Source organism: Pleurodeles waltl, chromosome 5 (assembly GCF_031143425.1).
Source record: "Pleurodeles waltl isolate 20211129_DDA chromosome 5, aPleWal1.hap1.20221129, whole genome shotgun sequence".
Lineage (NCBI taxonomy): Eukaryota > Metazoa > Chordata > Amphibia > Caudata > Salamandridae > Pleurodeles > Pleurodeles waltl.
Genome location: NC_090444.1, coordinates 241,815,796 through 241,832,797, shown reverse-complemented (window position 1 = coordinate 241,832,797; position 17,002 = coordinate 241,815,796). Strand labels below are relative to the sequence as shown.

Here is a 17,002-nt window from a genome sequence, read left to right as displayed (position 1 = left end):
AAGTAACCCCCTTGAGACTGCAGCCGGCTGGGGAGGTACATACCTTTGTTAGGTGTCGTTTTCCTCACAGTGGCTGCCTGATCCTCGGAGATGGCGAGGCGCCGCAGCACATCGGCCAGCGCCGCCTTGAGCACGGTAATCTCATCTTCCTGCTGCTGCACGCGGAGCTCCAGAGCAGAGAGCCGGTCCTGGACGTCGGAGGTGCTGGCGGCCGAGATGCTGTCATCTAGTTAATAAAAATAAATACATGAGTAAATATCCCGGTAACGCGAAGCCATGGGAAAACTTGATTGGCGTGTTTAGTTGAATTAAGACGTTATTTAGCATTAATAGAGGCATTAGGTACAGGGCGTCCACGGGGGCGCGAGGTGCAGTTAAGTATTACGTCAAGTGTAGTGAAATCCCTAGGCACATCTATCAGTTTATTATTGCGTTTTTAAAGTAACCCGAAATCACACAGAAAATGCATACAACATGTATTATCTTAACTTCATGCCTGTAAAACCAACGGAGGCTTGTATAAAATAAGTGCCATGTAAAGGACCAGGGGATTGTGTTACTCCAACATGGCTCCTGGGATGTCTTTAAGTAGCTCACGTGTTGCATTCGCATTGCTGTGCTGCAGTGTATGTCCTGAAATAAACCACATCACCTTTGGGCAGTTGGACTCATTGTGTACAGAACTTAAAACAAATGTGCTGCGAACACATCCCAAAAATGCATTTGGCCGAACGGAAACGGCCTCGGATTGAAAAACCTCGGCCAAGACTCGCTGCCTTCAGCGGTGACAGAACTGCCTCTTCTGCAGATTCTCTTCATTTTGCTGGCTCAAGGACTTTTTTTGTGGTCAACCAAAATAAAATAGCACATAACCTTTTTCAAAAGCTCCACTCATTTTTGATCAATCAAATAAATCCAGCGAGCCAGAGACCATTCAAGGCCCAAAGCTTCCATCGAAAGCAGCAGACAGGCAGAGTTTATTCTCTCAGAGGTCCTTAGCAAGAACTGATTAAACTCATTGACATTAAAAGAAGGCACAAGGGCGCTGCTTTAATTCACAAAGTTATATTTTAAACAACACGTGAACTTCATATCGTGCTGCAAGATCTGAGAGGCATAAGGACAATACCCCTTAAAGATATCCAGAAACTTTAGGGGCACATAAGCTATGTGTGATGCCACAGTGTGAATGCAACTCTTGTTAGATATGTAGAGACGGAATGGACTTGTGGTAAAAAAAAAACGCAGTTCAAAACGCATGTTTCTACCAAGAATTTGGTACACCCCAAAAAGGAGCCAAAAGCGTACAGAGCCTGAGTGAGGGAGCAGAAAAAGGCAAAACCTTAATAATGACTTCAACTGGGCACATTGTCACAAATACCCATCCTTTAAGATGCTATTTCATGAGAAATACTCAAAAGAAGCTAGTATCACATGAAAACACATTTGTGACTTACGCTAAAGTACCCAAAAACAATGTCAGAACAACGGAGCTCCACTGCGTAGATGTGCATAAAACACACAAATTCACAGCATTCGAAGACCGGCTTGGTAAGGCGGTGTGAAAATGGGAAATACGTATAAGCCACATATTAGAATCATCAAGACATTTAGGTGGCATCGGAGCATTACAAATGCCCAACTTGTACCTTCAGAAGTGACTAAAAGAACCAAGGTGTGCTCAGTTTCCACAATGAAAATCCAGATTCTATTAAATGGGGTGTCTGCATCTGCTATCATGCCCCATACATGTAACCCGATATAGCATGTTTCATAAATGTGTAAGACTTAAACCTCGAAAGGCTACCAGGACATATACAATCTGTGATCAACAGTACTATGAAAAACATGCTTGTTGATCCTTTAGTTTCCTGAGAAATCGTGGTCTACAGACATATTCTGTAATAACCTTGGCCATTTTTTAAATGTATCTTTGTGCTTGGTCATTACCAGGAAAGACTGTAATGCACCCTTCTTGTAAAATCCTGCTAGCTCCGGGTTTCAGCTCCATATTCTTGTGTTTCAAGTCTTGTTAACAGAGAAGCAGACAATACATATCAATGTTGATTAATATTCTGCTCTCAGTCTGCATTGAGAAAGCTCCAACACAAGTCCTTCAAGCACATTTTCATGCAGCCACCATATCGAACTTTGAAGTTTCCACCACAGAGGCATTTATGATACTCATAGTTTAAGCATATGTATGCTTACATATATTCCCCAGATCATGCTCAGATTTTGATGTTCCACGTAAATCAATCTTAATTCTCATTCTAAATCAGCAAGCAAACAGTTCTAACAAACATAACTGAATTTAAAATAACGCTCATCACGACTTGTTCTTTTGCCAATAGGAGGCCATGTGTCTCTGGTTAAATACACTCACTGACAAAGCCAATAATTTAGGTTTTAGAATAGCAAAAGGGATTCTTAAGCAAGACATAAAAAAGACTAAAAGGGAAGAAGCTTCCCAAAGCAGACGCAGAAGAAGCACAGCACTGTCGGCAGCAAGGCAAGCATCTCTCCCACACACAGAATGAGCACAGCACAGACGGCAATATTTCAAGCTTTACTCATGAGCAAACAGACAGGGGCAGGTACACCAGAGGTAGCAGTGTTTAAATTCCCTTTTCATTCAAATACATATTTGCACATCAGGTATAGCAGAGTACAAGCCCTTCTCACAAGCCCAGAACAGCTGGATCACTGGCAATGCATCAACACATTTTACTACATGATGCGTCAAATAAACGGTACCTAAATTTTTTTTTACAGTTGTTTAGCAAAACCTTTTTTCTAGCTGCACTTTTTGTGAAAAATTTATTTGGAAATTAATCATGAGTCTTGCTTTCAAAATGCTGCAAATATTTGAACCTAATCAGAGTGCATTATAGGAGCATTCTACGTAGCCTCATTTTGTTAAAAACTTTGCAAATGTGTGTATACATTTTTAAATTGGAACCACTGTCAGTAATGCAGTCCGAGGCTTACAACATTTCCTTAGATCGCTCGCCCTAATAAATGCGTTGCATTAATGAACCATAAGTAGAAGTTCGAACAGCATTATCCTATGGACACAAATATCACCTTAACTGCAGACAATGCCCTTCCCTCAGCCATAATTTGGTACTATAAACTGACAGCAAAAGGGTTTGTGCTGCAGGGGGTTGAGCCTACTTGTCCCAAGGACAAAATAGACATGAAAACCAATTGACCTTGACCCCAAACAATTTGTCCCGGGCATCAGGCTATAGGAATTCCACATTCCTACAGAGTGTACGTATACAGGGAGTGCAGAATTATTAGGCAAATGAGTATTTTGACCACATCATCCTCTTTATGCATGTTGTCTTACTCCAAGCTGTATAGGCTCGAAAGCCTACTACCAATTAAGCATATTAGGTGATGTGCATCTCTGTAATGAGAAGGGGTGTGGTCTAATGACATCAACACCCTATATCAGGTGTGCATAATTATTAGGCAACTTCCTTTCCTTTGGCAAAATGGGTCAAAAGAAGGACTTGACAGGCTCAGAAAAGTCAAAAATAGTGAGATATCTTGCAGAGGGATGCAGCACTCTTAAAATTGCAAAGCTTCTGAAGCGTGATCATCGAACAATCAAGCGTTTCATTCAAAATAGTGAACAGGGTCGCAAGAAGCGTGTGGAAAAACCAAGGCGCAAAATAACTGCCCATGAACTGAGAAAAGTCAAGCGTGCAGCTGCCACAATGCCACTTGCCACCAGTTTGGCCATATTTCAGAGCTGCAACATCACTGGAGTGCCCAAAAGCACAAGGTGTGCAATACTCAGAGACATGGCCAAGGTAAGAAAGGCTGAAAGACGACCACCACTGAACAAGACACACAAGCTGAAACGTCAAGACTGGGCCAAGAAATATCTCAAGACTGATTTTTCTAAGGTTTTATGGACTGATGAAATGAGAGTGAGTCTTGATGGGCCAGATGGATGGGCCCGTGGCTGGATTGGTAAAGGGCAGAGAGCTCCAGTCCGACTCAGACGCCAGCAAGGTGGAGGTGGAGTACTGGTTTGGGCTGGTATCATCAAAGATGAGCTTGTGGGGACTTTTCGGGTTGAGGATGGAGTCAAGCTCAACTCCCAGTCCTACTGCCAGTTCCTGGAAGACACCTTCTTCAAGCAGTGGTACAGGAAGAAGTCTGCATCCTTCAAGAAAAACATGATTTTCATGCAGGACAATGCTCCATCACACGCGTCCAAGTACTCCACAGCGTGGCTGGCAAGAAAGGGTATAAAAGAAGGAAATCTAATGACATGGCCTCCTTGTTCACCTGATCTGAACCCCATTGAGAACCTGTGGTCCATCATCAAATGTGAGATTTACAAGGAGGGAAAACAGTACACCTCTCTGAACAGTGTCTGGGAGGCTGTGGTTGCTGCTGCACGCAATGTTGATGGTGAACAGATAAAAGCCTGCCATCCATGGATTCTGTCAGTGTTTTGGAGTGTCCTTGCAAAGAAAGGTGGCTATATTGGTCACTGATTTGTTTTTGTTTTGTTTTTGAATGTCAGAAATGTATATTTGTGAATGTTGAGATGTTATATTGGTTTCACTGGTAATGATAAATAATTGAAATGGGTATATATTTTTTTTTGTTAAGTTGCCTAATAATTATGCACAGTGATAGTCACCTGCACACACAGATATCCCCCTAACATAGCTAAAACTAAAAACAAACTAAAAACTACTTCCAAAAATATTCAGTTTTGATATTAATGAGTTTTTTGGGTTCATTGAGAACATGGTTGTTGTTCAATAATACAATTAATCCTCAAAAATACAACTTGCCTAATAATTCTGCACTCCCTGTAGTCTTTAACAGTGCAGTAATCACGGCACTGTGATTGGAATTTGCAAATCGAAAACCAAACACACGACTGTCAGACACACAAAACACCCAGCCCAATTCAATAGAACTGGAACCCATAAGAAGTATTCCAATAGTGTCCACTGCAACAATAGCTCTTCTGACTACCATTCCATGTGGACTGTGATAACAAGTAATGCTGCCACCCACTTGACAGTGGTGAAGGAGGCAGCCACCAGGAGAGCAATAGACAAAGCTTAAGCTTAGATTTCTCACTAGCATTGGAGCACAAGAGGAGATTTTCCCCTAAACACAGTGATCATCATGCATCCCTCAAAAACCCACACTTGAAAGTCCTAGACCAGCGGTTCTCAACATTTGACTTCTGAGGACCCCCTATTGAATCATTATTTAAATGTGGGGACCCCCACTGAGTCATTATTGGAAGCCAAGCAACCCCAGCCTTATCAATTTCTATGAGTTGAACCTCAAAATAATACACAAACACACAAAAACACCAAACACTATTATTTAATTATTTTGTGTAATTCACAATCAAGTGACCACGGCCAGGCAGTAAGTAGCCTGGCCATCGTACACAAATCCACCATCCGTTTGACAACCAACGCAGAAGAACACTTCTCCCTCATGGAGCACTTCCAAGTTACCTCCAAGTCCACCTTCAGCAGAACCCTCATCTACAGGCCACCCGGCCACCTTCCAGCCTTCAGAGACTCCATCGTCTACATCATATCTCCCCACACACTCACCTCCACAAATTACTTTCTCCTCGGTGACCTCAACTACCACATCTACAATTGCAACAACCACAACACCGCTTCCCTGCTCGAGCAACTTGTCTCTATCGGCCTCAAGCAACTGGTCACCTCACCAATATACATCGTTGGACACACACGCGTCTCCATTTTCTCCGCCAGCAACATCACTGTCAACAACACCTCCATGCTACACTGGACCGATCTCCACTGCATTCATTACTACATCACCACACCTACCATTCACCCCCACACCCTCCGCTCCCCACATAGAAAATGGAACAGATAACTTAGAAACAGCTCATCAAGACCCTCAGCAAGTCACTTCCTCCAAAGAGCTCTTGGCCATCGTTCAAGAATTCACCAAACTCTAATCGGAAGCTACAAACATGCCTCCTTCCAGGACCTCTGCGACAGACTAGCCACCTTCTTCCATCGAAAAATTAAGGTAATCTACAATAGCTTAGGACCCAAAGACCCTCTGAGCCCACCAACAAGCCCCCAGCTCGGATACTCCAAGCCTGCACAGACCCTGCACTGCTGGACCAACCTCACCACAGCCAAGACCCGATCCATCATAAGCAGCATCCACTCCGGAGCCCCTACTGATCATGTCCCCACCATGTTTTCAACAAAGCCAACAACTCCATCACACCTGAACTCCGCCACACTCTCAACTGCTCTTCAGAGACAGCCACCTTCCCCAAGGACTGAAAGCACACCAATATTCACCCACTCCTGAAGAAACCCACAGCAGACCCTCTGGACCTCAAGAACTACCATCCCATCTCTCTGCTGCCTTTCCTAGCCAAGGTCATCGAAAAGGCCATCAACGCACAGCTCCGCAAACACATTGAGGATAACAACATCGTGGACATCTCCCAATCAGGTTTCAGGAACACTCATAGCACAAAGTGCACCCTCCTCACCACCACAGATGACACCTGCTCGCTCCTCGACCGCTGCCCAACAGCAGCCCTCAACCTACTGGAACTATCGGCTGCCTTCGACACGGTCTCCCATCACATTCTCTGCTCCAGACTCCATGCAGCTGGCATCCGCAGCAAGGCCCTACAGTTTATACGCTCCTTCCTGACCGGCAGAATATAGAGAGTCAGACTCCCGCTATTCCTATCAGAACCGACAGAGATCAGCAGCGGAGTACCCACCGGCTCCTCTCTGAGCCCCACACTCTTCAACATCTACATGGCCCCCCTTGCATTCATCGTCAGAAGCCATGGACTAAACATCGTCAGCCAGCTGATCATTTCACTGACTGAAAACCCTACAACTGTCAAGAAGAACTTCCACAACGGGATGGAAGCCATTGCTGCCTGAATGAAGGAGAGCTGTCTCAAGCTGAACTCTGACAAGACCGAGATCCTCATCCTGGGACCTTCCACATCAGCCTGGGACAACCCCTTGTGGCCTCCTACGCTGAGCATCCACCCAACTAAGCATGCATGCAATCTCAGCTTCATCCTGGGTTCATTGCTTGCCATGACCCGACAGGTCAACTTTGTAGCATCCTCCTGTTTCCACACACACTGACTTCTCCAGAAGATCTTCTAATGGATCCCGAATGACTGCTGCAAGACCGTAACCCACGCTCTGGTCACCAGAAGACTCGACTATGGCAACGCCCTCTTCGCTGGCACCACCCAGAAGAATCTGACAAAATTACAGCACATTCAAAACACTTCCATCAGACCCATCCTGGAAGTACCATGCCGCGAACACATCACCAGACACCTAAGAGAAGTCCACTGGCTTCCCATTGAGAGGAGGATCAACTTCAAACACCTCGTCCACGCATACAAGACTCTCCACGACCTAGGACCCACCTACCTCAACTACGGCATCATCTTCTACTCCCCTGCCAGACCTCTCCGCTTAACAGGCACTAGCCACCCTACCCCACATACGGAAGACCTCGTCTGGAGGAAGATCCTTCGCCTACCTCACGGCAAAGAGCTGGAACACCTTGCCCCTTCACCTAAGGCGGTCACCATCGTTATCTCAATTCAGGAAGGACCTTAAGACGTGGCTCTTCGACTGAAGCACAGAGGACCAGTGCCTTGAGACCCTTGCAGGAGAGTAGTGTGCTCTACAAATTCCGATTCAATTTGAAGTATAGAAAATGTTTTTCAATTTTGCTTCTTTATTTTATGTACTTTGTTAATATTAACTCATTAATGTTAACATTATGTTATTTTGTAAAACAGTTGCGGACCCCCTGAGTACGCCTTGGGGACGTTTCCTGAGTAACTAGCCACTAGTTATTCAGGAAACCAGGCGATAAGAAGCATTACTAAGCCACTAAGTTGCTTACAACTATTATTTATAAAACATTCAACATTTAACATTTAACACTCAGTGTAACGGTGAGGCATTATATTAGCAACTACAGCTGATTTGTAGTGGTGAACAACTTCATATGCCTGAAGATTACAGCATGAAGAGAACCCCTTACTGAAAAAATGAAATACTATTGCCCCAAATTTTAAAGTCAAGGAAGCATTTTCCGTGCTCTTAAGAAAAATGTAATTTTATTGAGAAAAAAACAGCTGACAAATTTAGAAATGTGTCTAATACTACAATGGTTCAAAGTGTATGTTACACTGTCGGAAGCAGAACTGTCCCATTCCAATACTTGTCTCTAAGTAGTATAAGTCAGTAAGCTTAGGAATAGCTTAGATGTGCTCAAGGTACAAGAAAATGTACCTGCCCCAAGACGGAACGGGAGGGCCACAGGCCAATTGTGATATTTCTGATAGGATCCGGAGGCCTCCAAAACGGCCCACACTCCCCCCGCCAGGAATACACGAGACGACAAGCTTTACTCGTTGGAAGAAGTATCTTTTATTTCAAAAAGACATAATTCAAAATGACTCATAACTTCAATAAGCCAAACATCAAATAGCAAGCATGGCAAGGTTAGTCAACAGGGAAAACAGTTTTTATTTACATGTTACTGAGAAATTCTTGTGACCATAACCAATCTGACAGGATCCCTTCCTGTCCTGAACCACCATTTGGACCACACAGGTGACCCATGTGTCACCTGTATCCCTAGGAGGGACGGTTACCCTGACTACACGGTACCTTGTCCTCCAGTTTCGGGTTCCGCCCCCCCTCCAAACACCAATCAGCCCTGGGGTGTAATGGAGGGAGCCAAGAGCTGGAGCCCCATGTTCTCCCCCAGCGATCTGAGGTCTCTTACCCCCTGATCTGGTGTGTACATCCGCTGGTTGGCTCAGAACTTCAGGATCCTATCCCAGATGTCCTCCTGGGGGCCCCACCTTGGGGAACCCCTCCTATTGTTTCTAGTCACATTTTTATCTCAATTTCCCAACTTCTTTCCAAACTACTAAACATAAAGGAGAGGGTGGGTGGGACAATCGCGGGCCGCACGCCAGGTCCCGCCGCCGCACACAGGAAAAGAAGGTCTAGCCTTCTTGGGGGGGCCTTTAAATAGCCCCCCACCAGTATGCGCCGGCCGGAACCGGCGCACGGCGAACGCCGGCCCCACGTCATGCCCCCTGCAGGATTGACTTCCGCCCTAACGCCTCGCGAGGCGCCAGGGCGGAAATCCGGCCGAACTCCGGCACCCCCGGCAGAAGGAAAGGGGGGGAGTGCCCCAGGGCCTTGGAGGCCCCGTCTCCTAACGGGACGTGCCCCCCCACTGCGGGGCGGGCGCTTTTCCCTAGGATCCGGAGGCCTCCAAAACGGCCCACACTCCCCCCGCCAGGAATACACGAGACGACAAGCTTTACTCGTTGGAAGAAGTATCTTTTATTTCAAAAAGACATAATTCAAAATGACTCATAACTTCAATAAGCCAAACATCAAATAGCAAGCATGGCAAGGTTAGTCAACAGGGAAAACAGTTTTTATTTACATGTTACTGAGAAATTCTTGTGACCATAACCAATCTGACAGGATCCCTTCCTGTCCTGAACCACCATTTGGACCACACAGGTGACCCATGTGTCACCTGTATCCCTAGGAGGGACGGTTACCCTGACTACACGGTACCTTGTCCTCCAGTTTCGGGTTCCGCCCCCCCTCCAAACACCAATCAGCCCTGGGGTGTAATGGGGGGAGCCAAGAGCTGGAGCCCCATGTTCTCCCCCAGCGATCTGAGGTCTCTTACCCCCTGATCTGGTGTGTACATCCGCTGGTTGGCTCAGAACTTCAGGATCCTATCCCAGATGTCCTCCTGGGGGCCCCACCTTGGGGAACCCCTCCTATTGTTTCTAGTCACATTTTTATCTCAATTTCCGCCACAAGGGCGACCAGGGCCCAAAAGGTCCTTCGCCCACCCCACCCAAAAAAAGGGGCTGACCAAGTCTCACCTGTATACGGCAAAGAGGTCTGGGAACAGAAGTCCCCCGCCCCCCTTCACCTTCAGGACCAGTCGCTGTAGGTGAGCGACTCTCAGCCCGACGATCACCACTGTGTATGCTGCGCAGCCCCTGCCGGCATGGGCTTACGGAGCGGAGGCAACCTGTAAGCCGCCTGCCAGACAAAGGAGTGACTGAGCACTCATAAACCATCCTGCTACTGAAACAGAAGAAAACAAGCATGAGTGTGTTTAACAGAAGCGAGGCATAAGCGAAGCAGAATAGCAATTTCCAATGCATCACCGGCTGCATACAACGCCAGCAGCAAACAGGGGGAGGCCCCTAGCCGCTTGCTCCTGCTTCCCCTGAGAACATACCTGCGTTTGCCGCCGCGGCATCCGCCCCTTGAAGAAGTGACCGCCAAACAACCAGTTGGGAGCCGCAGTTATTCCTGAGTCCGCCGCCCTGTCTGAAGAGAGCTAATACCGAACCCGTTCATCTTCACCCGTGTGAAGGAAAACCTTTGCTGAGGAAGTGCACCCCTCTCCCACAGGAAATGGGGGTTACTGCCTTACAGATTTCAACTGCCCACCAACAGGATGCCTATAAGTCAAGTGAGCAGCTGCTTGCCGTGGTCCCAGCAGAATGTTGCTGAAGCATCATAGGGTTCTGGCCGGAACAGGCCTCCTAGGGAGTGGGACCACAGGGGTCCCAGCGACAGGGCGAGAGAGAGACGACCCGCTAAGATGAGGGAGAGAGAGACAACCTGCAATTGACCCAGCGAGGGTTTGCTATGCCCCCCGCTAGGCTTGCATTGGGCAGGGAAAGGAGCCCCAAGGCTCGAGAAGGGAGGGGCTCGTGTAAGCTGTGCAATTACACATGAGATGTGAGTGCAGTCATGCTGGCGCACATCGGTGCCTCTCTGCCAACACCACATGATGAAACAGTGCCCATTCACGGAACGAAGAGATATGTTTTTGCCAAACATACCGATGAACCCAAGGACAAGGAACTAACTAGGTATCATACGGGTACCTCTTTGAATTGCCCGAGTCATTTACGGACTCACAGTAGCTTGGTTACTGTAAAATTGGTATTCATTGATCTGACCTCAAAAGGATGAAGGGATGGGCTCCCAAATGATTATGTATCTCACCCGCCATAGGTGAGAGATAGGGTGGCCCGGGGCAGGAGCCCCCATCCCCCTCAATTCGAGCCACTAAGGCAATGAAATATGTTCGTGTATCAGCCTTTCACCCCGCGATGCAACCAAAGGACAACAGAAGCTCCATCTACCAGCTCCCATTGCTAGTTACCTAAGATGCAGACATTGTGGCACCATCAGGGTGTTAAGGAGCCTTCCCACCCTATTTCTTGCCAGACCTTCCTTACGTGCTGGAAGTGCACTACAGGTAATAATGCAAACCCTAGCTGGTCAAGCTATCCCAACCCCAGGAGCCCCTTTAGAAATTCCGTATATGACTGGGGTTCTGTTTCTACCGCCCAGGCTTTAAAGGATGGAGAACACCGACAGACGCAGAGTAGCATCATGTTCTATTGCAAATCCTGCGGTGAGCCATGTTAACTCGGCACCCTAAATTACCTATATGTAATGCCCCCTCCAATTATTGCTGAGGAAAATTGCTCCTGTGCCAAGAGAGTATTTGGCGCCGCCATTGCCTTTTTATGAGGCCTAACCGCTGACCTCGTCCCTGCCCCTAGTTTAAAGCAGGAAACGGGGATATACATTATTGCTATGTGTTAATGCTTGCACGCGACCAAGCCCAGCCCCCTACATGCTCTCCGAATTAGAGTTTGCTAACCAGCCCCCTACATGCTCTCCGAATTAGAGTTTGCTAACAAGGAAGACCTACCCCTTGATTGAATTCAATGCACGTTGGATTCAGTGTACCCCTGTGCTCACTTACTGCACCCCAGCTGGAGCCTGCATGGTTCCTTACCAGTGCTAACATGACCTGCATGACTTTAGCAACTGAACATTTTATTTGTTCCCTCCCCATACACTCCCCATTGAATTTTCACCTGCAAATATCCACATTAGAACCAGAATGACCAGCAATTGGCACGACCTGTATCTCCAACCTGCTGCTCCCGGAAGTACTGGTCGCCAACAGACTTTTGGGACAACTGATGAGACTGTATTAAAAACCCAGGACAAACCACTGTTTTCCATGAGGAAATGCTCAGGCGAAAAAAGGCCCCATCACCCCTTAGCACCCTTGTGAACAAAGCACCTCCAGCCTGGGGACTTTCGTCCCTCCCTAAGAAACAGCGAGGCGTCTCTTCTGTCTTGCCGAGAAGGTGAACCCTTGATAACAAAAGGCGCTAAATCTACACTCGGGAACAGGGATGCTGTTAAAGTACTTATGTAGACCCATCACCAAGGATTCATACAGTATGTGTGTTGATTAAGAAATGATTCTAAACTGAGATCGAACTACCTCACAGGAGAGTACTGAGTTCAGAAGAAACTGTAGACCAAATGTACTTACGCGAATAGCAAGGTACCTCTTTCAAGTGACTTCAAAACTCCTTTCACCCGGTAAAGGTGGGCCCCAATGATTTTTATTTTTCAACTGGGGGAACGGGGCGCGACACTGAAAAGTTTGAAAACCACTACTCTATAGTGATGCCTGCGCCCCTCTACTTGTAATCCGAGTTTAGGAAGAAACCTCAATGCCTCAAGTGCTGCATTAGTACCCAGCAGAGGCTTTACATCATAAAACAAGGGTACTGGAGATCGAGGTGCCATTCTAGAAATACCTCCAGATGTGTCACTGTGTGACATCAGCAGTAACTTTGTTGCACGAGCTCTACTGTTCTTGCCTAAGCTGAAATGGGACTTTGAGGCAAGGGGGGAAAAAAGCTTCTTTGGCGTATGTGGATTTCTGGGTAATTATGAAGAAATCCTGCTGCTCAAACAAACTATACTGCAGTGCTTCAAATGGGCCGGTACTGAGTACCGGCACTTTTTTATTTTGCAAGGGAGAATACCGGCATATCTCAAGAAAAACGTAATACTTTTAATTGGAGAGTACCGGCACTTCTCAGAAACAAGCAGGTACTCTGGTACAGAGTACCCGCACTTCTATTTTTCCATCTAAAGCACTGACTATACCGAGACTAACTCGGTAATTCAGTAAGACACCACGGTTTGCACCTCACTTCTTGTTGTCATGACCCCACGATTCCAGTAGGGGGCGGAGTGGTATATGATAGCTAGCAGATGCATCTATACAATTAGTCGAACCAAGACTACAGCACCCAGTATGCATTTTATCATATCAACATCAAAGGCGTGAAACGTTGTGCACAGATGACCTTGTTGGAGGTGGTGATGCTATACCCCACGTTCCCCTCACATATAAATAAAGACCCAGCCTACGGGTTCACACCCCGTAGAAGTACTCGGGTGCAAACTACCTGGTCCTTCACAAAGAAACTGAAGATGCAGCCCTGCCGACCCGAGCCCTGCCCGCAAAATAGGGCCTACTTTAGTTTACAGAGTTATACAGTTCAAGTCTCCACACGCACAGGAAGCTCATCGCTGAAAAGGGCAATAATGTAATAGGGGAGCATTTTTCGCCTAGTTTTTCAATTACCCAAAACAGTGTTAAGTCACATCAGGTAGATAACATTTGTCTACCTGTTTTCTGGTTCTCTATCCGTCTCCCACAGCCAAGACATTACTACATCGCACCTCGTCTCTCGGGTACAATTTATGTGCGCTGTCTTGAAAAAACAGCAACAAAACACGACACTGCTGCCACGGAAATGAAAACTAAGATACAACAGAAGTTACAGTGAATCATTAGAAAAATGACGCTCCTTAAATCTTACCGCCTTGTCCACAAGAGCAAATACTGCGTAAGAAAACTGGCATCTTTCACCCTCACTAGTCAAGGAGAGCAATAGTGGAAAATCAGTGTTTCCAGGTTAAGGAAGCCCGCCACACTGGGCCCTCGCACGGGCGATCCTTGCAAACTGTCCATGCCACGGTCGCAACCTCGACGAGAGGGAGCGCCGACCGCGCTATAGAAATCGCGTTTCAGGAAGAGACATGCAAATGCGTGACTATTCCACAGCAATGACGACGGACAGGCACGACGAGGCCCCATTGTGGCTACTAACTGCAGCCGTCGCCCGTGATTACCCGAGAAGTAAACAGGCAATAATTGGGGGGAGCTTAGGCAGCTAATTTAGGGGCTCAGCAGAGGTGTCTGCTCCGGCCAATCAGTGACCTCCGGCAAAAAGGGGCGTGCCCGCGGGCTCTTTTAACGCAGCACGAAGAAAATGACAAGAACGTAATAATTTATTGATTTCGACTCCGGTAGTGAGCGCTATAAAATACCTAAATATAAATACACTATATAGCGCTTTAAACGGTACTCTTTTCGTTTCTAGGCGCTGTAAAATATTGAATTTGACTATTCTGGAGACCATGCAAGCCACAAGGTCATCGTTAAAATGATGACCCGCGAACACAAGCCAGTCCTGTAAAAAAGAGGCTTAGATTTTTCATCGCCCAGCAAACCTGTCTATCTAAAGAAGGGTTTCTCTGGAATTGGGTGAAACGTGGCAGCACGTGCGCTATAGGCAGGTGATTGTCGGGGGGGAAGGGCCCGTCCGCCGGACCCAACCACACATCACCAAAGAGAGCGTAGCCTGGGCGCCAATGGAGCGTCACCGCAGGGGGAGAGAACTGCTGTTGGTTCCTTATCACGGGAGGGTCCCTCTACATAGAACGCATGTATAGACCCCGTCTGCTAATCTGCGCGCACCGACATCACTTGCACCAGTCATGGGCTTTTTCATACAGTTATTGTGTACATTAAATAAGCTCTGCAAATAACGCAGACGCCCAACCAAGAAGAAACCATAATGGCCAATCTTCTTTAACAAGGAAAGTGAAATACCTGCTGCACCATGCTGCTCCCTCTCTCCTCCATAAACTTAGCAGATGCACAATCGCGGGCCGCACGCCAGGTCCCGCCGCCGCACACAGGAAAAGAAGGTCTAGCCTTCTTGGGGGGGCCTTTAAATAGCCCCCCACCAGTATGCGCCGGCCGGAACCGGCGCACGGCGAACGCCGGCCCCACGTCATGCCCCCTGCAGGATTGACTTCCGCCCTAACGCCTCGCGAGGCGCCAGGGCGGAAATCCGGCCGAACTCCGGCACCCCCGGCAGAAGGAAAGGGGGGGAGTGCCCCAGGGCCTTGGAGGCCCCGTCTCCTAACGGGACGTGCCCCCCCACTGCGGGGCGGGCGCTTTTCCCTTCGTTAAGTTGAAATGGCATAGGTGGTGAGAAGCAGTCTTCTTGCGCATTGATTTCGATTGGCTTGTCTTCAGCAACAGACTTACAAACAAAAAAGGGTCTGGTGGTGGGATCAAGAGAGTACTGAAAGGTGGAAGTCAATCTGGAGTAGGGCTGGGTCTATAAATGCACTTAAATGGCGAACAGTAAAAAAAAAAAAAAAAAAAAGGATCAGACATGGACACCAGATAGTAGGTGAAATGTACACGGAGGTTCGTGGATAAACCGAAGATGGATCACTTAAACACAGATGAAACATCTGTCCTGAATAATCACAGGGTATTGGTGGAGCAGGTATTTTAGCGGATGAGTTAACCTCCCACTCCGAATGAATAAAATGCTACTTGTAAAGCGCGAACAGGTGCTTTAAAGGAAGCATCCTGGCAGGGTCCACGTCAGAAGCAGGGAACAGGCCCCGGCCAAATGAGGGCATTGCAATCGCTACAAAATAACCAGATAATGGTAGTCGCTGCAAGAAATGAAGGAACAATGCATCCTTTGAATAGATCCGTGCTTTAATGTAGCCTAAGTCAGCGTTCGGGGTCTAAGGTCAGCGGTTCTTAACCTGCGGACCACTGGTGATGCCTACTCAGGCTGTCTGTGATCGTTTAGAAAATTAAATGATATTAGCAGATTGATGAAATATATAAAAAACAAAGTGAAAATGTAAAAAATTTATAACATTCTGTGAAAGAATTGGTAACTGGAGTCTAAAAACTAGGTGGTTATCATATTGATTCGTGGGTGGAGGGTAGGAACAAGCTGGCAAAGAGCATGCACTACAAGCAAAAACGACAATGTGATTTTCTAGACTCAAGCATACTCCTTTATCTTCAAGGATTAAAAAGAACATTTATAAACGATCCACCTGCCCATTAAAAAGAAAATTTAGATTTTTCTATATTTGTTAATGTAAAAAAAATAATCAGTTTTGTAGTTGATTAATACTTGTATCTGTGTTTTTTGTGTATTATTTGGAGGTTCAAATCATAGAACTAATTTAGTCCGGGGTCCCTGATATCCGGTAATTACTCAGTAGCGGTTCCCAAAGTCCAGTAATTGTTCATTCAGAGTCCTCAGAAGTCAAAAGTTTAATAGCCGATAGTCTTAAGTTTGGCATGTGCTGCACAAGCAAACAAGCAATCTTTTCATCTTAACTTCACAGCCTAGCAGTACACTCTACTTTTTATTTTTTAAATGTTTATCAGTAATTTTCTACTATAGAGATGAACAAAGGGGGCTGTCCTAGGAGAGTTTGGGCCGAGTTATTCTGCCTAATTGTATGTACAGGATGAAGGTGAAGTAATTTGAGGGGGGGGGGCAGTATTCATTTTAGCGTGTTTTCAAAAGTTGTATCTGCCTCACTACAGACATCTGATGAATGCTCTCCTCAACGCCAAACAGAGGCACGCGAGCCCTTCTTTGAGTGGCAACCGCCTTGAGGCCTGATCCAAACATGCATGGTATTTTTGTAACTTGCAATCCTAGATAACCATATTAAAAAAAAAGTGTAAAAATACTTTGCCTTTCTCTTTGGAATACGTTTCTCTTTGGCAAAACCAGTACAGGTTGTCTATTTTGGCAGTACTGTCATGGGAAATAAGCTTAAAAGAAATGGAGACCTACAAGCCACTTTTACGTTTTATTACTTGTGATTTATTTAGCATCTGCGACCGCACTTGACAGAGGAGATTGAAAATG

At 46.5% G+C, this 17,002-nt stretch overlaps 1 protein-coding gene across 8 annotated transcripts in view; it reads right to left on the bottom strand.

The window, feature by feature from the left end:
• The window catches only part of EML4 (EMAP like 4), a 636,979-nt gene that overhangs the window by 282,142 nt on the left and 337,835 nt on the right, over nt 1-17,002 (bottom strand). For all 8 annotated transcript variants that reach the window (XM_069233976.1, XM_069233980.1, XM_069233975.1 and 5 more), the window contains exon 2: nt 44-226. In XM_069233976.1, the coding sequence (XP_069090077.1) occupies nt 44-226 (183 nt within the window). The remainder of the gene's footprint in view (nt 1-43; nt 227-17,002) is intronic.